This window comes from Rhipicephalus microplus, chromosome 10 (assembly GCF_043290135.1).
Source record: "Rhipicephalus microplus isolate Deutch F79 chromosome 10, USDA_Rmic, whole genome shotgun sequence".
NCBI classification, from domain to species: Eukaryota; Metazoa; Arthropoda; class Arachnida; order Ixodida; family Ixodidae; genus Rhipicephalus; species Rhipicephalus microplus.
Genome location: NC_134709.1, coordinates 16,193,571 through 16,216,527, shown reverse-complemented (window position 1 = coordinate 16,216,527; position 22,957 = coordinate 16,193,571). Strand labels below are relative to the sequence as shown.

The 22,957-nt window shown below is 47.0% G+C and overlaps 1 protein-coding gene across 1 annotated transcript in view; it reads left to right on the top strand.

The window, feature by feature from the left end:
• Positions 1-22,846, top strand: part of LOC119181841 (uncharacterized) — a 43,601-nt gene extending 20,755 nt beyond the window's left edge. The window contains exons 5-19 of the mRNA XM_075875112.1: positions 314-571; positions 4,194-4,952; positions 6,499-6,632; positions 7,023-7,106; positions 8,248-8,369; positions 9,939-9,988; positions 11,202-11,343; positions 12,882-13,064; positions 14,478-14,613; positions 15,312-15,407; positions 19,136-19,290; positions 20,062-20,137; positions 20,245-20,362; positions 21,223-21,446; positions 22,518-22,846. Of these exons, the coding sequence (XP_075731227.1) occupies positions 322-571; positions 4,194-4,952; positions 6,499-6,632; positions 7,023-7,106; positions 8,248-8,369; positions 9,939-9,988; positions 11,202-11,343; positions 12,882-13,064; positions 14,478-14,613; positions 15,312-15,407; positions 19,136-19,290; positions 20,062-20,137; positions 20,245-20,362; positions 21,223-21,446; positions 22,518-22,673 (2,685 nt within the window). The 5' untranslated portion in view covers positions 314-321 and the 3' untranslated portion in view covers positions 22,674-22,846. The remainder of the gene's footprint in view (positions 1-313; positions 572-4,193; positions 4,953-6,498; positions 6,633-7,022; positions 7,107-8,247; positions 8,370-9,938; positions 9,989-11,201; positions 11,344-12,881; positions 13,065-14,477; positions 14,614-15,311; positions 15,408-19,135; positions 19,291-20,061; positions 20,138-20,244; positions 20,363-21,222; positions 21,447-22,517) is intronic.
• The last annotated feature ends 111 nt before the right edge of the window (positions 22,847-22,957 follow it).

Sequence of the window (22,957 nt, the reverse complement as noted above, 5' to 3'; positions counted from 1 at the left end):
AGAATGCGATTGCAGCGTGTGACAAATCTTTTTAACTCCGCTCGTACTAGACGGATTGTTAAAATTTTTGCTGTGTTGAATTCGTGAGGCAATAAGCTCTTCCAGTGAATTCATATTCCATGGTTACTTAAAATAGTGTTTCAGGGTCTGTTTAACATAAGTTCGTGAGAATGCCCACTCTATTTTCTTAGCGTATTTTTAAACCAGCCATTCCTCAGTATACATTGAAAGAGTCGTCTTTTTTTTCTGTCATTCGACTCAATGCTCACAGCTTTGTTTTACACGGGCATTTTATTGTCTTAACGGCTGGCAGCGCTCTTCATGAGGCCTCCGCCGACATTGCCGCCGCCGCTGTGGAGACCGCCGCACCACAGGGACGCCATGATCTTGCCCTACATCCCGCTCGTGAGAGGACACAACCGCGGTCGCGCTCCCTGGAGGCAGACGGGACCCCTAAGCCGAGGCTTCCGGAACAAACTTAGAGTGGGTGCACTCACTGGACTGTACGACGACGGTACTCTCAACGATGCACCTGGGGCAACCAACCCAATCCTGCCGCTGTCGGGGTCAGGTACGTACGGTGTTCCCGTATACTTCATACTTCGCTGTAGTCAGCGGCATATACCTGAAACGCTCTCTTCGCTTCAAGCTTCTTTCAATATTGATGATGAATAGAACCGCCACCATCGACAGAAGCCGTTATTTCCGCCTTATAGACAGATGACGTAACCCTTAGCAGTCATACTGTTACCCTTCAATCGGAGAGTGGCTCTGTGCTTAATATGGTCGTGGTTCGTTTTTATTGAGTGGTTGGGACACGTGTGAGAAGCTAAGAGCTGGGACGAGGTTGATATATGAAGGGTCGTTACAGTTAGCAGAGGTCACTGTAACAAAACAGCTTTGTAAGGAGACAAATAAGAGTCTGAAAGATATAGGACACTAGACCAAAATGCACCTGGTTATAAGGGACGGCTTGAAGGGGTCACCTGTCATCATCACGTTTCAAAAGAGGTGCCGCTGAAGGCCGTCATATTAATCACAATCATCTTGAGTGAATGGAAAACTACGAGTCGTTGATGATTGGTTAACGCCCCAAAAAAACTATAGTTTTGCCGTGCAGCATAATCGTACGTTTTTATGAGAAATAAATTTTATTTCCTACACAAAAAAGAAAACGTTTTAAAGACTGTTTTGCTGTGCCGTGGCGGGCACAGCACCACTGCCAAGTGGCATAGCAAGGGTATGACTTTAATGGTTCATCTTTGCCCCGCCCCCTCCAAATTTTTTTAACATTTTTTTTTTCGTATCTATGTGCTCGACAATATGCAAATACACGCACGAGCGTCCATCATTGGTGGTGGTGGGAGGGAGGGATTGTTGTCTTCCTCGGATGACATTTCTGGCTGAACTTGTCGCTGAATTTTTCATCCCCGAACTAGGTCATCTTGTACGTACATTACAGTTTACGCGTTGCTGAATTGAGCGCTGAGTAAGTTCAAGCGTGTACACGAGCACCGCGGTGGTGGTTGAACGTAACTTAGTGTGAACAGAGAAATGATAACACAGCTGCTTTTTATGCACTTGCAACATAATGAAGATACGGGCATTTTGTAGTGTAAACACACTTTTTTAAGTTTTGATGTTAAGCAGTTTATTTATTCAATGTTGCAGTGCGTATTTCTGTGTATGCACAATTATTAGTTTTTTTTTCAGCCAATATCACTTGATTCTTGGAGGATGTGTAGTCTTCACGACACTTTTTTTGTTTTTAATTGTCCTTGTTTTCTGATTGAGACATGACGGATTGTTATACAAACCACCATCGTTTAGCTTTCAGAAGCATCAGTGGCTCACATCATCTGCAGTGCAGCCTCTATAGAACAATATATTAGGTTGGGCTGTGCGAAATATACGTTCTCATATTTCTGGGCTCTATCCTAAAATATAAGCATCCCATCACTTTTATATTGCTTAACCATACAAGAATTTTGACTTGGCACCTAACAATTTAACTTAACTCAGTGCAAGATTTTTAAATATGTAGGAGTATCTAGCGATTTGTCTGGCACCCATCATATTAAACAACTGATTAAGTACAACCACTTACCTCGTTATCTACGCCGTAACTTACCATCATCATCTCCTGTAGTCGGACTATCACCATACAAAATGTAAGCCCTATTTAAACTAGAAAATGCCTACACTATATAGGACTACGAGGTATCTTCTCACGGGGAAGGTACCAGAATCTTGGAAGAATGCTAACATCATCTTAATTCGTGAGAAAGGGGACGAAAAGGACTTGAAGTGTTACAGGCTGATCAGCTTTCTCTCTGTAGTATACAAGCTCTTTGGAGGGTAGTTGCTAAGAGAATTAAGACAACATTATAATGAAATCAACCAAAGGATCAAGCATGATTTCGAACAGGCTATTCAACAATCCACCACAATTATGTGCTAGAGAAAGGCTAAGAACACACCCAACCACTTTATATACATAGCCTTTATAGATTGCGAGATGGCATCTGATTCAGTAAAGATATCAGCAGTCATGCAGACACTGTGGAAACAAGGTGTTGACGAAGCATATATAAACATCCTGGAAGAAATCTACAGAGAGCCAACTGTCACCATAGTGCTCCATGAAGAAAGCGACAGAATACCAATCAAGAAGGGTGTAAGGCAGGGGGACACATTCTCCCCAATGCTATTTACCGCGTGCTTACAGAACGTTTTCAAAGGCCTAAAACGGGAAGAGTTACGGATAGGAGTTAATGGAGAGTACCTTATTAACCTGGGCTTTGTCGATAACATTGCATACCTCAGTAACTTAAGGAACGAAGTACAATTATTGATTACTGAACAGAGGTCTTAAAATAATCTGAGGCCTTACAATTAGTTTGTAGAAAGCTAAAGTAATGTAGAACATCCTCGGATGAGAACAGCGCTTCGAGATAGGTAGCAGTGCACTTGAAGTTGTAAACGAGTACGTCTGCTTGGGACAGACAGTAACCGCGGAGCCGAACCACGAGATTGAAGTAACTGGAAGAATAAGAATGGGGTGGAGCACATTCGGCAAGCAGGCTGAAATTATGACTGGTAGATTGCCTCTATCGATAAGAGGAAGGTACATAACAGCTGAATCTTGTTGGTAGGTACGTGCGCAGCAGAAACCTGGAGGCTTGCAAAGAGGGTTCAGCTTAAATGGAGGACGACGCAGCGAGTGATGGAAAAGAAAATAACAGGTGTAACCCTAAGACACAAGTAGCGAGCAGAGTGGGTCAGGGAACAAACAGTGGTTAAGAGTATCGCCGTTGAAATTAAGAATAAATGGACATGGGCTGGGCAAGTAGCGCGTAGGCAGGATAACCTCCGATCAGTAAGGGCAACTGACTGGATTCCCAGAGAAAGCAAGTGGGTGAGCGGGAGACAGAAAATTAGGTGGGTAGATGAGATTAGGCAGTTTCTGGGTATAAACTGGCAGCAGCAATCACAGGACTGCGTTCACAGGCGGAACATGGAAGAGGCCTTTGTCCTGCAGTGTGTGTAGCCAGGACGACGACGACGACGACAATGATGATGATGATGATGATGATGATGATGATGATGATGATGATGATGATGATGATTATATAGTACAACCATCAAGTACGTCTCTTAAAGCGATCCAGAACCGCGCTCTGCATATGGTCTAAAATAGACAAGTGCATATATTCTAAAATGCCTGTTGTGCCTCCCCTTACGCACTTCTCACCGCAAGAGTGCTCGTTTTATATAATTTTTTCAAAGATTCTTTATATGCTTTCTTCGGAAGACGAAATCACTATTCGCGCGGATAGTTCTTGCCATTTCCCGCGAAATGATGTGCATCTGCTACATGCCCACGAAACGTTAATTTTGTCTGCAACTGTCGGAAAATAGAATACAATTCCTTCTGGAATCGTCCTCATTACCTACGTTTCTGGTTTCAGAGGTAGGATTGAAGAACATCTTTCAAGTTAATAAATCTAACCTGGCCAGTCATTTTTTTTTTTTCAGTTTGTTGATCCCTCGTGAAATGTCTCCTCGAAGTAGGATGCATGAATGAATAAATAAAAATGCTCGTTGCGATCAGATCTCCTTAGCGATCATAACCTCAAATAACCTGAAGTGACCCCATAACCAACTGTAACTTCAAATCTTAACTTATGCAGAACCAAACGGTGTTCACCCGATATCCGACAGCTTCGAATGGCCCTTGCCCCACTTCAGCCGGTTGCACTGGATGCCAGTTCTGACCAACCTGTGGAACTCTCACCTGAGTTCTGGCACGGGTCACGTTGACGTGCCGGTCGTCATTCATAAAAAGAAAGTATTCAAGATGAAGCCGAAGCGTAAGAGAAAGCCGCCGCTTAAGCCAGTAGAAGAAGGACTAGAACCCAAGTTCGCGGAAACAACGTCCGTCCACCCTACAGAGAACCCTGTTGAAAACCCCACCGCATGGACTCTGGACGTTCCCTTAGACTGGCCGGTAGACAAGGCGACTACGGAGACGACTTTGAAGCCTGAATCTGAGCCACCTACCGAAGAGCATGTCCCCGAACCTCATGATGAGAGCACCGCGGAATTCTGGCCCGATCAGGCGGGCAATGAAGTTTCACCCAACGACTCCGTTCCTTCGGACCAGCCGACTCAACCAGAGGGCGCTGAGGTTCCTCCGGTCTCCTCGGGATCGGTTATTAACGCGTTCAAGTTTCCGGGCCCACCCGAAGGGAATCAGAACGACTCGAAGACTGGAAACGAAGGAACCGTGCGACCTGACGACGCTAAGGCAGGACACACTCAAGCGCCTGGTAAGAAAGACTGCCCGCCCCAACCCGATTCGACGAAAGAGGACCATAGCCGTCCCCAACACGCGACCGCTTCTCAACCGCGGCCCGAGAGTGAAATGTCCGACGCGGAAGTTTTAAAAGGTGAGCACTTATCTCTCCTCCCATTAGAGATCGCAAAATTACTCGTATATAATGGTAAATTACATCACGAATTGCATGCGGATGAAAGTGGTCACATTACATTGCTATTATCTTTCAAAAGTAACACAATTACAGCGAAATTAATTTGCCAAAAAAGTTTATAATTTGTGCCTAACCACGTACACAACATATGAACCGTTTATTTGCAGCAAATCCGCGCTGTGACCTCTAAGATATCTGTTCGACTTGCCCTACTTGACGTTTGGCACTGTGATGACCCTGTCTTTGTCACCTTTTAGGGGCGAAGCTCCTTAAGGCGTGGGCTGTGCGTCCCCTGTATGTAGCCACCTCTCGTTTAGTTCTTGCAGTGTCCAATAGATGGCGGTACCGTCTCCCGTATGTCGCCTCCTCTCATTTAGTTCTTGCAGTGTTCACTAGATGGCGGCACCGTCTCCTGCATGTAGCCACCTCTCGTTTAGTTCTTTCAGTGCTCACTAGATGGCGGGACCTGTAGCTGATGATGAAAAGATGCAAGATGTTATAAACTAGACGGTGGTACTTGTAGTTGATGATGAAAGATGCGAGATGTTATAAAATAGGAATGATGTCACATATGGCACGTGTCATTGGTGGAAGGCAATCGTTCGATTTAGTGCGGTGACGTACGCTAGGGGGAGCATTGTAATAAAATCGAGTAGGCAAAATGTACGGAAGATTCATGGTTTACCAGGTTTTCCTCCAGAGCTTCGCCCACTCATCATCATTCACTTCGTGGATATGGCGGCACTTTTTTTCTTTCTTTTTGGTCTATTTTTATTTCCACAAAGTAAGCGGACTCGCTGTAAATAAGTCAGAAGGAATTGGGAGAGTAAGAGTAAGTTTATTGACCGCCACAATGGTACAACGGTTACGGTACCAGGCTGCTGACCCACTCGTCGAGGGTTTTCATCCTTTCTCCTGCACTCGTAATCGATGGAGGTGGTTTCTCCCGTAATCGGTGAAGGTGAAATGCGACAGACACAAATACTTAAACTGAGGGACACATTAGAAAACCCCAGGGGGTGGGAATTTCCAGATCCCCCCGCTATATGGTGGTTCATAATAGTTTCGTGGTTTTGGTTCGTAATACTACAGATATTAGAGTAATTTGCTTGAATTCACTTGTTCTAAATCGTATGTAAAATTAGTTTGAATTAGCAAATTACTATTCAAAATGAGTAATATGTTACGTCCCTCATTAGCGCGGAAATTAACTTAGAACAGAAATGGAACTCACTGAATACTTCAAAACATCAACAAACGACAAATAATGGAAGCCACAGTCAGGACTTTCAAGCTTTCTTTGGAAAAAGAGGCTTTTCCTTTGTCCTTATCGCTTAAAACCTCCCACTGTTGAAACATCGGCTACTGACTCGAAGACTTCCTCTTGTACACTAAACCCAGAACCACTTCTCAGTACTTCTTTCCAAGTCCCGGGGCTACATTCCGTTGCTGACGGAGCGCTACTTCTTTTTTCGTTTCTTCCGGCGTCCTGTCACCCCTACAGCGTTCAACTTTGAGCCTCCCGGCCTGACCCTGGAAATGGCAGTGTTCTACGATGATGACTGCAAGAGCTCGTTCACCGAAGCGCTGGGCTCCTCGAGCAGTCTAGAGGACGCCATCAAGACCATCATTTCACAGGTGAGGACTCATCGTCAGTATAGCATAGACATGCGCAAGGGAGGAGGGTGGGGGCACTCTCTCGTCTTTGAACTCGGAGTGGTCTATAGGGGCTCTTTAATAAGGCTCTCTCAGGCCTGCGTTGTAAATCTATTGAGACAATGTATTGCGATATCCATTGCCAAGTGTGCGTGCGTGATGTCATGAGCATAAACAACTTCGTCTTCCTCAAAGGAAATATTTCATTTGGCGTACTAATCTTCGTATGTGTTTCATATAGTCGGGAAATGTCTAGTATGGTGTTGGAACGGTTTGGTGTGTGCTGCTGCAGAGAACGTCAACAGCGACCCCGACTTTTTGTCGAACATCATTTTCTTCTGCGTTTCTTTTTATTTCGATTATTTTCTTTAGGTGCAGGTATTCTACAAGCCACCTTGGCTGAAAAGCCCGCTACACATTGTCATCACAGAACTTCGCTTGCTGGAGAAAGGAGCGGTACGTTCGATGTCCTTCACTTGATGAATGGGAGTACTGGTTGGATTCAGGGGAGCCATTCATTTACCTCTCCATTAAGTGGGCTGACCATTTCTGCCGCCACTGATTTGCCGAAGTTTGACGAGTAGCGCACCCCAGTTTCCTGTTCTTCTGGCGCACAGTACGTAATTTTGACGTGACAGAGCTTTCACAACTCCCGACACACATTAGAGGATCTGAAAGCGTTTCAAAGTTGAGAACGCAGCCCTCTGAGTTAGCTTTTGGACACGCGATACTCGGGCGTCATGCATTAACTCATATGTTGTGCTTCTGTTAAATAACGTAATACTTTTTTAACGTAAATGACTTTGAAAGGCTGAAAATACATTTTGGTATAAGAAATATAACGTTCCGCCGATAACGTCGTTCTGACGTTGGCGTACAAAAATATGGCTCTTCTCGAAAAAAAAATCTGGGGTTAAAATCAAACGAGGAGAACCGAAACGGCCAGCTCCACTCTGCGAACATCATCGAAACAGCAAAGCTCATGCCCTCTTTCATCAGGCTGACCCTCACATATCTTGCCGCGCCTCTCACTATTTCACCCTTTTCGGGGAGCCTCGAGAGCCGACATTCACCCCGTTGGCGCACCTCTTATTGGCTCACCCTTTTCCACTGAGCCTCACACTCGCCTGTCTTTGCGCGCCTCTGATTGGTTTGCCTTTACGCCAAGCTTGAAGCTCGTCCACATTGGCCCGGAGCAGCCCTTCCCCTTCCTACCAAGTCACAGTCACGTGACCAGCGCTACGCCATGCCATCAACGGCCGGAGGAGTGTCGACTAAAAGCAGCTTCGATGTAAAAAAAAAGAAAAACGCTGAGAACAAACAAGACGGCCTGTTTTCCTCGTACAGCTTTTCGCCACGAATTTTTTTCACGAATGACTCGCCACCAACCGGCCAAAAATTAGTCTTCCAACGGTACACTTGTTGTCCAGCCCCACCCTGCTGATTCAGCTTGCATTGACGGCCAGGGGCCAGGATTTACTGGAAACATATGGGTCCCGACGAAAGGGAACCACCCCGTCCGGTGCAAGCACGCAGCATCAAATGTTCGAGCTCAATAAAGTTGATTCTCTCTCTCTCTCTCTCTCTTGACATGCAGAATGAGTTATTGAGATCGGAAGAAGCCGACAAGTTGCTTCAGGGTTTCAGCAACTTCACAGCAAAGAGGAACGCTCCCGAGGATCAGCCTGGTCACTGGGACGTCGCACTCCTGCTCACTGGGTACGTTGCTTGTTCACAGAATTGTTTTCCGTTTTGTTTTAAGGTGAAAGCTTTATATATGTCTCATCAAACACGGAAAGTGACCGTCGGCAGCGTCAACACGAACGTTGTAAGAAATTATGCGATGACGACACCATGTCGCAATCCGTCACATGCAGTGATGTATCATGACGTCACCGCGAAGTTACATAACGCGACTTCACATGATGCCGTCGCTTCGCCAAGGTTAATGTGGACTGATCCCGGAGATGGTATAGCACAACGTAGAGTGCAGGAAGCTTTTGTAGGAGGGGTCGGGGTAGGTGGGGGTCAATGCAGTTGACTGATGAGGAAAGATAGGTCTCGCCTGCAGGCAAATGCATATGGAACAGCGTGGCTTTCTTTTCTTCATTAGAAATAGTTGGTGCACTATCGGTAGACAAGTTCAATGGTTATATATTTCGGGACTTGTCATAAGCTAGCCCTATAAGGACGCATAAGTTTCTTTTGGGACAAATGTAATGACGAGGGAACTTACCTTTCATCAGGGTCTTCGTTTCAAGACGTGTACCTTTTTTTTTCTTTTTTGTCGACCGTTCGCTCCAGCGTGATTCCTTCTGACTTCTTATCGCTGCAAGCATAAACATCTCCCTAAATTTTTAAAGACGACAGTCTTTCTTGGGGACCTTCGACGCAAAAATTTTGGTCTGTCTGTCTGTCTGTCTGTCTGTCTGTCTGTTTGTCTGTTTGTATGTTTGTCTGTTTGTCAATTCTTAACAGGATCGGGTACTTGAAATCGCCTATCCCATCCACAGCGCCCACCAATGTTGCTCAAGCTTCAGCGTTCATATTTGTGCATTTTTTTTATTAAAAATCAATTATTGCGCATGTCGGGGGCACCACAACAACAATTATTTATCCTGCATGTGCGTCTTTTACTAGAAAAGGCATACATAGGCAATTTTAAGGACCGTAGCGCTTATTACGCTGCGCTGACTATGCAACGCTTGCACGAACAGGCGAGTGTTTCCAATGCTTTGCTAAAACTAGACGGTGGTGGCACCTACCCGTCGCCTTGTGTTCTACACCTTATCACCTCTGAGACGGGCGCGCACACCTGCCTCAGGGCCATGCGCTCCGTTTTTCAAGAGAACTGCCAGATGGCGCTCATGTCTCACGTGTGACGTGCCACAAGACTATGGTCTTTCGACGACGTTTGCAGATTACATGCAGATACGGGGTCATTTTTTATTCAAAATGTTTATGTGTGTTGCAATGAGCTCCCAAAGTTTTCCCAAAAAAATAACTCTGTAGGAATTCTACATGTTAGCATTGTAAATGACCGGGCTAATTGGTAGTCCACCATTCCTTCTTAGCATTAAAAAAAGTTCTGTGACGAGAATCGAGAAGACCGTGGCGCACAGATGCGTTATGTGCATGTCGCATTCTTTCAAGTCTACTGTTGCAGAAGTTTTTCTTTTCTTTTATTTGTTTGGGCCATGAAGTTGTCATAAAGTAATGCCACAGCAGAAGTAACGATTGAACACGATGTCGACAGTTCACGTTTATTGCAGTACTTTTTTTTTTCAGGAAGGACATGCATTCTGCAAAGGAGGGAAAGAAAGACACAAGCGTGCTAGGTGGGCCATCTCTCGCATTGCCACTCGCATATCTCTTTTCAATGCGCTCCTCATGAAGCTTTCTTGTTGTGCTCACATTTGCCCCTTTGTGAAGCAACGTTGTCACCAGGACTGACAGGCTTAAATGATGACCGTTAACAGTGCGCCGATAATTTCAGCAGCGTGTTCAATCCAGTTCTGCCACGTATTGTTCAAAGAAAAGTGAACGTACTTGGGTGAGAGGAGGGGCGAGATGGGTTGATTGGTAAAGCTTCACATTTACTTGTTCAATGGCGCAAAAAGGTGAGGACATAAGATTCAGCTAACACTGAGATGTGTGTGTGGCAGCTTGGGCTAGTTGGTATGATATGACGACAGTTATAGCGCGAGTCCTTCTTGTCTCTGTGTCGTCGTTCTGTTCTCGTGCTATAACTATCGTCAGCTAACACGTCACAGGCGACGACTTCAAACTGACATCTATTCAGAAACAAGTGTAATATATGCTCTTCCTGGCCCAGTTACATCATGGTTCAGTTATAAGAGACTGAAATTCATACAACACTATCATTTTCTCGTAAACAATCAAAATAGGGCTATAGTAGAAATAGTCAGGTAAAAAAAGTAAACTAACAGTAAAAAAGAGTGGTCACAATCGGTAAATAACTTGACAGAAGCATGACGTTGTTATTAGGTGTTAAGATACGTCATCTCGCTCCTCAAAAGGTGCGCCAAAACTTGGCCCATGGGTAGGTGATAATGCACGCGCGTTGGCCTTATAAAACTAATCTGTTAGATAGCTAAGGTCAGATCACCATATATCAAACGTGTGCTTCTGAGTAAATGTTGGTTTGAAGTTAACACCTATCGCGTGTAACTTCCATGTTTCGTCTTTGCCCTTTAGTGGTATTGAATGAGTCGGCATATATAGCTTGTGCGCATAGACTATGCACACGAGACAGCATTTTGCATAGCACACCGGCGAACCCGTTCGTCACGAAAATTGCTCAGGCATGCTAGATCCGGCTGAACCCTGCTGCTAGCTTCCAGTGAATGTATCATAAATTCTATGAGAGTGCGCATGGTTTGCCTTCGTGGGGGTGCGAAGGCCCGTCGCAGAGCTCCAACCCCTCTCCTTGTAAAGTCAATGTATGGGGTAGAATTCGGGCCCCCCTTCCCGTTTAAGTGACTTGGGAGGGCGGCCCTGCTCGAAACACCCCGTCTGTGTTTTACGCAGGGAAGGCCTACTTAGGCGGCGTTTGTAGCGAAGGTTTTGCGACCGTCGTGGTCGAGTTCGGATCGACCAACCCGAAGCGAAGGCCGATGACCACGTTCGGCCTGCAGACGAGTGACGTGGCTGCTCACGAGCTGGCTCACAGGTGAGAGATCGCCGGAACTTGTCAAAGATTAAACTATAGCATTTTATATCCATTGAAACATTTGCCTCAAAAGCAAACCCACCCAACTAATGAACTCTGAGTAGAGTAAAGTCTGAACGAAACGATAATTTGGTGCTGTTGTAGAATGGATAGCACTGTTCAATATCCGAGGAGCAGCGCTACAAGCGGGCGCAGACGTGAATATTCTTTTTGCTGAGGTAGGGTACGTGAGAGATTAGACCTTGCCTTGTGCGCGCTCGTGCATGCTTGGCTAAGTACGCAGACGCAAAGATGAAAAATTGAGGAAGGAGAGTTGAGCCCCTCTCCCCCCTCCTCTTGTATACCCACAGAGCAACATATGTAGATAGGAACATAAGAGAACAGAGTACAAAATAGTGCTGATCTGCAGTCAATTTATTCAAGAAAACTCAGCCGCACTTACACAAGTTTATAAAAGTGAGCAGACTTCAGTAAATTCAGCTTAAGGTCAGTGCATGCTCTGTTTCATATCTCCGTTTTCCTTTCTGTGTTTATTGCGCTGCACATCCTGCACCTAGCATGAACTCGCCCACATCCAGCCTTCGTTGGGAGGACCATGTGAGAATGGCCCTCAATGTATACCTCTTTCACAATGTCACGTCCCATGTGCCCTTCTCCGGGAGTATAATGCCGCGAAACACCTCTTGGTCTCGGAGCCTTTCTTTCTGGCGATGCCAGTTTTCCTGGCCCTTAAAGAACCGTACCAAAAAGGCAGATACCAGCGTAGAAACACGAAAAAGGGCGGATTGCCTTTCGTTATGCCAAATTACTTTATATTGTGCTGAGAGCTGGTACCAAGACGAGTGCTCGTCTTTGTCGGTTCCTTAGCATTTCGTCATTTTCTGCGTTGCACTCAAGTTCAATATGGTATACCAGCTGGACCGTACCGATGCCTTACTTCAGGTAGCACTACCTGGAATTAACATGCATGATTATTAGCTCCAGCAAGACTCAACAAGCTGCTGTTATAGAGTCGCTTACATTGCTAAAAACCACTAACCGTGCACCCAGAGTTAGAGTTGTAGTGCTTCACTTCTGCGCGACTTTTCAACAAAGTTGCCGCAGCGTCAATTTGTCAAAAAGATATTAGCGGAGTTACACGCGTTGTGGATTCAAAAGTGGGCCCCGCTAGCTTCGATGTTTCATTCGCTAAGGTGCTTCTATTGGCTCGTGTCTCCTTCTGACCGAATGCTTCTGTGGGGAGCCAGCGTGCCTGCGAGCACAGAAATGAGTTCTTTTGTGTGAATGACGTGACCAGACGACAATGTTGACGGCACGGCCATCACTGGAGATCATCGAATTGCCGGAGATGAAAATAATCGTTTTTACGTACCTGTGGCTCGCGCGCGGCCCTTATCGCTGCTGAAATTGGCAGTGTTCATTATGGCGAACTATAAATGCGCGCGTTTACTTGAAATGTTATTGAATTATCCCTGGTTGTTTGTGGGCCCCAAAACGTTTTCGTCATGTGACTGAGAATTCTCGCGGACGTCTCTCAGCCTCGGGGTCAACCACGACGGCCCGCCGGAAAACACAGATTGCGCGCTGGACCGCTACCTGATGGGCCCGTGGCGCACGTCCAACACGACCACCTGGTGGTCCCCGTGTAGCCTCCAGCTGCTTACCAAGCTCGACGGGAACCACAAGCTGTCGTGCATCAAGAAGCCACTGTCCGTGAAAAGGTGCGCTTGATAGCGTAGTTTGCGCTTCCGCGCGTGCCACCCTCTGGGCACCGTTCACGTCACTGGGTGTTTGCATGCCAGAATGACGTTTTGCATGACCACGCTGGATGTAGTACACTGAGTTCTATTGTTCAAGGGAATATTTGGGCTCGGCACCTCGCGCGGCCGCCGAATGCAATGAGTTTCGCGCATGCGCGGTGCGTCCTGTGGTGCTCTTTCGTCGAATGGAGGTTTAGCTTCGCAACGATTGGCAGCGCGGAACCAGACAGTAGCGGACTACAAGAGAGTACGGCTCACAGAGCGCACTCTGCCAAACTTGTTGCAGCCCCCGGCCGTCGGTGGCGCCGAGCGGCCTCCGCACGCTCCTACGTTCCCTTTAACAGTGGACCGCAGTGTACACTATCGTCCTTTACGAAAGGGAACACGCGAACGCGTGGCCTGCGCTCTGCAGCGGCAGCCCACAGCACGCTCAACCGACAGCAAAATAAAACAGGGTCGCTTTCAGCGTCACCTGTAGCAAGAAAAAAAAAAAGAACGAGTAATGGTCGCTAGACGAGCGCTGCTAGATTCGCACTTCAGTGCGTAGTCCACTGCCAACATATGAAACGTCGTGTGCGACCACGGCGCAAGCTCCAGTAATTGCCCGATATAGCACGCCACGCGAGCGGTGAGGGAACGTAATCTAGCAGCGCTTGTCTACCAGCCATGACTTCTTGCTTGGCCATAGATGGCGCCAAAAGCGAACGCGCTTTCTTCACTTGTCCGTTGATGGCGCTGTAGGCAGCCGCCGCCGGGCGCAGGCCACGCGTTCACGTGTTCCCTTTCATAAAGGACGACAGTGCACAGTACGTCGCTTACAAAAGCTAAAATAATTTATTTCAGGGTAGAAACGACAACCACAGCCTCTTAGTAGTGCAGCCGTCATTGTGACGAACGTAACAAGTGCTTTTTGTCTTGGACGCCCCAATTTCTCACATGGCAAGACTGCCCGTAATGTGGAAGTGTCCTGCACCATGCAACGAGCTACGGACAATGAAGCGTGTGTGTGTACTTTCAGTGTCTCGTTATCTTCATACCCCTATGCCCCTACCCTAAAGGGAAGAGGGTTAGTTAACAGATGCGCGCGCGCTACTTCACGTCCGCGCGCGTTGTCTAATGCTAGTCATGCCTTAGCAACCAACTTCGGCAGCACTGGGCTCTTAAGCTAAATCTACGTTGCTCAGTTGACAGGTTGCGCTTGTCCGTCTCTCGTCTTTTAAGTTCGCGCAAAAAGTTTCCGTTAGAATTGACCAACTCGCCCGACAAGTCACTCTACTACGTTGCTCCATCGGGGTTACTGCGCGGAGCCCGTATCACTCATTCCTTCGAATCTAATCTCTTTTTGTATTATGTGGACTGCCACGTTCTGCCCAGGCTACGGCAAGTGCTCCACTGGAATTCGTGGCGCAGTGAACATCCTCCGGGTCAGCAGTGGGACGCCGACGCCCAGTGCCGCGTTTTCCTCAAAAGCGAGGGAGCGAGGTGCAGCATCAAGGCTGAAAACATGAGCGTGAGTTGTGCAGTGTCTCGACGGAGGCCGGTTGGTGCGTTATGAAATGGAACGAAGCAGACTTTTGGACAGGACTATGTAAGCGTGGTATCTGTCGTGTTACCTTCTTCCTGTCCAAAGCGCTGTTAGGTTCACTTTTCATGCGGCAAGAAAACTGGCTTAATATTGTCACATAATTTCGAGGCCGTCTCTGTAAGGTAGCAGGAGCAAGATGCCAGTGCGAAATCACTCACCACCGAACTGATTGAGTTAGTTAGTTAGTTAGTTAGTTTTAGTTAGTTAGTTAGTTTTAGTTAGTTAGTTGATTAGTTATGAAATCTTTCATTTGTTGTTTCTTCATTGTGCACTGTATAGTCATCAGTCATCACTTTCACTTCTGATCTTTATTTACAATCGTGTTGAACCCAACCTTTCAATGTCAACCTTCCGCCACGGTGGTGTAGCGGTTACGGCTGTGGCTTCGATCGCGGCCGCAGCAGCTGTCACGTTCTGGTGGGGGTGAAATGCTAGAGGTCTTCGAAGCGTCTGACGTCAGTGCACGTCAAAGAACTTCTGAACACCCCATGGTCGAAATTTCCGGAGCGCTGATCCATATATACGACCTGTCCCATTGGCACATCATCGTTTTGCACGTATAAAACTTCAGATATTATTAATATACAAATGTCGGTGTGTTCCACGAGCTTCTTTCCTTCCAGGCGGTATGCCGGGCCCTGCAGTGCAAAAGTCCGGAAAGGATCGGCCTCTTTGGAGCCGGACACGCCTTGGAGGGAACCTACTGTGGGGATAACAACGTAAGCCATGTAGTTGTACAGTTTTATTATGGCATGTGCGAAGCAACTTTAGCTATTCTTTGGTGACCAATGCGCTCTTTCACTTCGTTATGTACAGTATGCGATTATAAAAGAGCTAAAGAAAATAAGGTAGCCCTGTGTGTAGTAAATTCAAGTTCAAAAGTTCATGTTACAAAGTACTGCATGAATGTCTGGGGAACGTTGGTACGATGCACGAAGTATGATCTTGCCCACTCAGCATTCATCCCAGCAGTTCTTATGCTTTGGCAAGCAAGAATGTTCTATTGGAATTCAGCAAGCGGAGCACCTGAATGAGTCACTCGTTTGATACGCCTGGCACAGCTGAGCAAGCTGATGCACACCGTCGTCATCCTGCATTCTCAGGAGCGTGTCGGCCTTTTTTGCGTCGCCACTTCGTGGGGGTAAATGGTTATAAGAGGGGAAAAAAAGAGAAAAGTGAGCCCTGTAACTGTCTGCATCAGGGTGCGACACCTCAACAATAGCTCACAAGGGATGGGGGTGAGGAGGGATTAAAATGATAGGATTAAACGTATAGAGAGAGATAAAGAGAGAGAGAGAGATGCGCTAGGACAGCGAGCGAGGACATATGAGGGATAGGAGAGACAGGAAAGATGGAAACACGGTCACAGGAGTCCGAGGACGGGGCACCACTTGCGAGAGCTCTTGTCCGCGTCCGGAGATGGCGTAGAGCAAGTCCAGTAGGTCAGAGCTACGCCGTCGTCATAGATCGGCGTCAGGAGATGACGTAGGGCCAGCCCAGTCGGCCAGAGCTACGCTGACGTCACAGATCGCAAGGGCACAACCGGTCGGCACGGAATCCAGCGAGCGAGTTCTGTCCCGTTAATGTATAGACGGTTTCGGTGTTTTTAAACAAACTGGCTCGCACCGAACGGCCTACACCAGCAGACTTTCGGTGCGGCACTTCCGGCAATGCTTTTTCAAAGTCCCGGTGGTGTTTTCGTGGTGTGTTTAAGTTTGCTGCTCTATTATTTCTTGCGAATTTCTTAGGATGTGTTTGGGGCAAAGTCTAGCGGCTACATGAACCGGTTCGACGTATAGCGCACGACTCGCGTGGCCGACGGGCGCCTTGCAAAATATGTGTCGTGGCGTTCTGAAGAGCGTGGCCCCCTGCTTCGTGTGACCTGCTCTGAGAGGGGTCGCGCCTATACAAACAGGAAATGCATAAATTGCAAGAGACGTTTGTCAGCGAACTTAATTGAGCCAGTTGGCTCTGCATGCCGACGATGTGGATGCGCTTTGAAGACGCAGACCGAGAATTGACCGCGCACACCTGTCTTTTACCTGTCCGCGTTTTCAAAGCGCACCCACACCGTCGACGTGCAGGAGAAGAGTTGCTCGATTCGTAGTGAAATTGTTAAATTCAGCTTTTCGACTAGAACTTTAAACCTTCCTCCTGTTGAACCCCGAACATATTTGTGTTTTCGTATCAGCACGCTACCTTGGGATAAAACGCTTATTTCTGCGTCTGTGTCACACTGCACTTTTAAAGAGATCAGCGCCAATCACAATCGCTCGCAGTCTGTCTGACGTGTTCGTGTGACTCAGCAATTATAGAATGCACTGATGTGATAAGTCAACTGCGGCTGCAGGGTCACACGAACTATTATGGTTTACTCGCGAGTAAGCTATTCACGAATCAAACTTTCAAGTCGAACCTATACCTAAATGTACAATCTATGTGCATACACAAAATATAAATTAGCTTGAATGTAGTGATGTTCATTAGTGACAGAAAGACGGGCAATGAGTCATACTTGCTCGCACAGATGAGAGCCCACTCGACGGCATCACTTAAAATAAATCAAATGCAACAACGAAACGTGGACACTACGACGTGCATGTTGTGCGGCAATTCATGTCAAGCGCGGCTACTTTGTGTCCCTTGTTGTGTGGAACAGCAAACATCATTGATATCGCTCGAAATATAAAATGAACAGCTTCGCGATGAATTTTCAGTGTTAGCTTTCACGTTTTGCTACCCATTTCAGGCGTCAGTACACTTGATTGCCACGGGTGAAAGAGGACAGTTACCGGTGTGTTCCCGGTAACTGGGGGCCTTCGACTAGTCTTACGTCTGAGTATCGCCTCAGTGCGATCAGTCTGCACTGGACCTTACGTTGCCTTTGATGAAGTGGGCAGAACAAACATATACGTGCTCTTAGCAGGAATCCAGTTTTTTTTTTTTTTTTTTTTGCATGATGGCTGCAATGCAAGTGCTCTTTCTATCGTCATCGGTCAGAAAACAACGTTTTGACTATAGCATATAAAATTGATTCATGCTTATAGACTCCATCCTGGCTTGACAAAGCTGTGCTCGAGTTGCCAGCGCTCTACCGGAATAACTTTATTTGCATAAAACATTTGAACACAAGCAGCCGCGGCCAGCAACAAACGCTAAAACCACGCAAGAGCAAGCTAAACCAAAAGTTTTCAGGGGTGATTTTCCGATGAACGCACAAGGTTGCTGGAGACCAGCAGGCTCTGGCGAAACCATCTATAGTTGATCAACTCACCGAATTTTTCATACCAAAGTTTTTTAAGGACGATAGTCTTTCTTGGGGACCTTCGACGCAAAAATTTTGGTCCGTCTGTCTGTACATTTGTCTGTTTGTCCGCCCTAACGATACGTCAAATGGCACTAAACAGCCAACCCCATCCACAGCGCCCATCAATATTGCTCAAGGTTCAGCATTTATAGTTGTGCGATTGTCAATTAAAAAGCAATTATTGCGCATATCTGAGGCGCCACAACAACGCTTCGATGTTTTCTACGTATGTCTTTATACTAAAGAAGGCACGCACAAGTAACTCTAAGTAATGTAGTGTTTAATCGCGCTGCGCTGACAGTGCAACGCGATGCTCAAAAAAGGTGTTTCCAACGCCTTGCTACGACGTCACGGTGGTGGCACCTGCCCGTCGCTTTGCGTTCTACACCTTATCACCTCCGAGACTGGCGCGCATCTTTCTCCGCGGGCTGCACGCCTTCGTTTTCGAAGATAACTGCCAGATGGCAGCTTGTGTCTAACGTGCCTAGATGCGCTCGTTCGCCTCCGCCACACGCTCGAGGCACTCTAACGCAGCGCCTGCAGAATACCATTCACCGATTTTCTTTCACAGAATATCAAATAAACGTTTTGTTCACTCTCTCCAGACGCAAGACTATCATCTTTCGACGACGCTTAGAGTGTTACATGTAGATTCGGGCCAGTTTTTTACGTTGAAAAATCTTATATGCATCACGAAATGCGTAAAGTGACCGTAGACGTCAGCACGAGTGATGTTAAAAATCGGCGTCATCGTCACGTGATCGTGTCATCGCGTGACGTCGTCGCTTGGTCGAGGGTGGGCCAGTCCCGGAGGCCCCGTAAGACCACGTGATGTGCAGAAAACTTCCAATGATTCTAATACGATCTCAATCACTTGTAATCTTCTTTGTATCAGAATAATTGGAATCATTGTGCATGTCCGATCCTTCTGGTACGATCAAAATCATTGGGCGTTAACAGGTGCAGTGCAAAACCACGTTGTGTACAGATAACTTCAAAGGGGAGAGGTGGGGGAGTGCCTGATCAACGTGACTTTTGGTTGTCATGCTTGTCAGACAAAGCAAAACCAGATCACCTTCGTGATCGCCAGTACGTGTTGTTGACGCTCATGACTTACTACATGCTTGATGGCGTGTGCAGTGGTGTCAGGGCACCAAGTGCGTGCCGTTCCCGAAGTCCCTGGCCGTCGTTCCCGGCGGCTGGAGCGAGTGGGAAACGGTGAGCGAATGCAGTCAGCCGTGCCTGCAGCACAGCGTGGCGCTCGTCCACATGAAGAGGAGGTGCAACGATCCACGGTCAGTGTCGTCGGTAACGTTCTTTCTTACGCGGACACGTTTGTCGGTTTCACGTGTCTAAGTAACAGAGAAGCAGCACAAGTGTTTCCGGAAGGTAGTGTTCATAAATATAACTCCGTAGTGCGATTACAAAAGGCAAGCGTTATTGCACTCCGATTGATACATCACGTGCAATGTTATGAAAGCTATAGCAAGACTTCTTGCAGTAGGCGTGTTCGCATCATGAAATCGTTGATTGGTCTTGCCACTCGTCATGTGACTTTTTCTTCCTTTTTAGGCTAACACTAGTAGTGAAGACACTTCGTGTCCTCAAAATAAAAAAAAAATAAAAGTTCTACATACTGCTGTCAATAGGTTGTTCTGGATCGCTTATGTTCTCTTCATTGTCATATTGTGGTATCCGCCATTATTTCCGGAAATGGAACCACCGGGCCTTGCTGGGCAGTCGGAACTATTTTGTTCAAATTTCTATTAAAAAAAAAGGGGGGGGGGGGGTTCAGGTTGTTCTTCTGTGCTTTGTGTATCTGAACCACACACGGCCATTTTTGTTCGACAACGTATGCATCATTTGTCATGTTTTCGCAGATGTTTAAGGTTATCTTAGTGAGTGTGCGACATTATTTTATTTGGTCCGCAATACACTCGAGTAGATTCAACGTCACCTGGTTGGGCTATTTTGGTGCAAAATAAATCAAATCGTTAATCAACGCTCGTGTGTCAGTAGCGCTGTACCTTCCTGTTCCTTTCAACTCTGTCCACGCTTTCTTGCAGGAGGCAGAACACGCTGGAAGGATGCGAGGGTGACAACGTTAGGATGAGGCCTTGTGACGTCAACGCCAATGAGAAGGTGACAGACCCTCTAATGGTGTTCAACGATGTGCTTTGTTTGACAAGCAGGTTAGATTAGGTTAGGCAAGTCCCTGATTTTCGGTATGTCGAAATTTCGCACTACAGGCTCCAAAGTGCGTGCATCCCAAGACCAACCAGCAGTACATAGACGAAAAATGCGCCCTCTACGCCCGCTTCAAGCCGGAACTGAAACCCAGGGGCACTCAGGTTCCTTACAGCGCAGGTAGGTTCCACCATCCGGCTTCGATCGTTATAGGCCAGTTACGCAGGAAGAACACTGTTTTAGTCGGCGTGTAAACACTGCGTCATCATTAGGTAACACTTGGCCTATATTAGCCAGTGTCAGTATTATGTGAGTAAATATTCGAAGGCTTCAAAAAAGCAGGTTAAAACACGTGAAGGCTTCAGACAAACTGCGTGCTTTGTTTTTCATGCTCTGGCCTCTGTTAGTTCCAACGCATTTCAAAGAAACTAAAGGAGTGGTGAAAGGTAACAGGCGAACAACGTACTCATTTTTACATGAGCTTATCATGGAAGCCGTGTCTTAAACTTAGTGTTCCTTTATTGGTTCTACATCGCAGTACTTTCCTAGCTGGTCAACACATACGTATGTGTATAATCAGTGCTTGGTACATTTTGTAGCAAGAACATGGCGAGAAGACAAGATAACCGCTGGTAATTAAGAGTAACAAACTGGGTTGCACGAAAAGGCAAGCGATAGAGCTAGCTAGAAGGTGCCTTGGACAGATGAAATAAACACGTTTGCTGTGACAACGTGCCAGTAGCTAGCCTATGGGCAGTCCATACACCTTTTCACAGGAGGGAAAGAACACCGCCATGATGGGCTGCGCGCGGGAGTACAAAGACCAAGGGCGCAGCCTTGTCAGTGCATTTTTCAGTGGTCAAGACAGTTTGCGCAGCCCAAAGAAGACTATGGCGGCGCCCAGGGAGGCGTTTTTTGAAAAGGTCTATAAGGCTGGTTATATTAAACAAACACGGAAGCGGCTTTTGTACTGCAGTGGTTGTAGTCAAACTGATGATGGTGGTTGTGATGACTTTTTTCGTACGGGTACTACGCGGCAGCCCAGTCGTGGCGCGCCTGTGCCATCCACTGCGGCTACAAGGGCGACGCGTTCATAGCGGCCAAGTTCTTCCTGAACGAGCAGACCAACGAGACGGGCGTGCTGCCGGACGGCACCCGGTGCCACTTCGACAAGTCCAAGGGGGCCGCGTACTACTGCCAGCAGGGACAGTGCGTCACGCTGCTGCAGAGCCTCGCCGGAATACAGGACAGCGAGGCAGGACAGGTATGGCGTCACCCCGCGATCGTCGTATACCAGTTGGGGTGTACATTCGCCTAAAAGTGTATACGCTTGAATAGTCCGTACCGTGAAAACCGTCGGACAGCAACGCTGTAAGCGCGTGATGGTATGTGATTGGCTATTGAGGCCACGTGTGTTATCGTCATCATTATTTTGTTTTATTGAACGCCAAGCATTTGTTTTCGTACTGCACGCTCCTGTAGCGAATCTATCTATCTATCTATATCTATCTATCTATCTATCTATCTATCTATCTATCTATCTATCTATCTATCTATCTATATATCTATCACTTGGGGTAAACCAAAACACGTAGGGGAGGACATGATGGTTTGACGAATGTGACTCGCTGATCATGACAAGAATAATACGTCAATGCTGTCGCATATGTCGTGAAATGCTTTCGACCAGTCGCATACGACTCATACCCGTATACCACGGGTGGGTATGTGCCACAAGTATGCGAGTATGTGCCACAGGGGACTGACAGTTTATATAAACCCAGGAAGCGGATTTTAATTAGCTCTTCGCGTTTCGTCACGCTTTCTGCGCATTGCGTTATAGACAAGGCCGAGGCGCGTAAGTTGGCTTCAAACTAATTCCCTCTGTATAGCTTCGGATTGTTTCACTCAGTCACATCACTTAAACTGTCGTAGCCACTTGTGTACTACCAGAATTCGTTAGCAGTGTCGAACGGCAAGTAGTGTTGATTGGTTGTCTTTACGCCAACTAATGTTCACCGACCAATGTTGTAAACACGTTTTTTTTTCATTTGGTTATCGTGCAATTAATCAATTGCTTACTCATTTTTGTATCTTTATGAGAGTAACTTCGCTCGATCGCTGCACTAGAACTGTTTCTTCACTTATGGTTGGTGTTTGCTGAAAGATTATTTCTGCTTCTTCTATCACCTGCGTTTTCCTTTCTGTCTGAATTCGCAGCAAAAGGCGTGTCCTTCGCTGTGCTTGTGCTCTGCAATCCTCATTGCAATCAAAAGTGTAGCCGTAGTGGTACAATAACAGGACTTTGTACAATCAAACTTTACCGTTCGCTCAGGTCCTCGAAGTGGAAGACTCGGACTGGGCTCCGGACACCGAGGGTCGACGGCTGGTCGAGAAGTACCTGGAGTACGTGCCGGGCAAAGACTTCGCTGTGCTGGACGCGAAGAAAGTGCCCCGCGCACAAGCTCGCGTTGCCGTCGACGATCTGTAACCTCTAGGCCGTCCGTGGACCTACGTGTCACCTTCCGTGCCTTCCGAGAGCAAGGGACTCGAGACGACAGAAATTCGAGCTGGATGGTGCACGCCTTTGCGCGTCTTACATTGTTCCGCGCGAAAGACTGACTTGGCTTTGGTATCGCATTGAAGCATATTACTTCTTCCTACTACCTTCTTCCGGTTTGGGCCCATTCAGCGACAGCGAATGCAAACGCAACATGCGCTAACTAGAGTGCGAAAACTGGGTGAGCTTGTTGGTGTTATTAGTGTAGGCGGGGT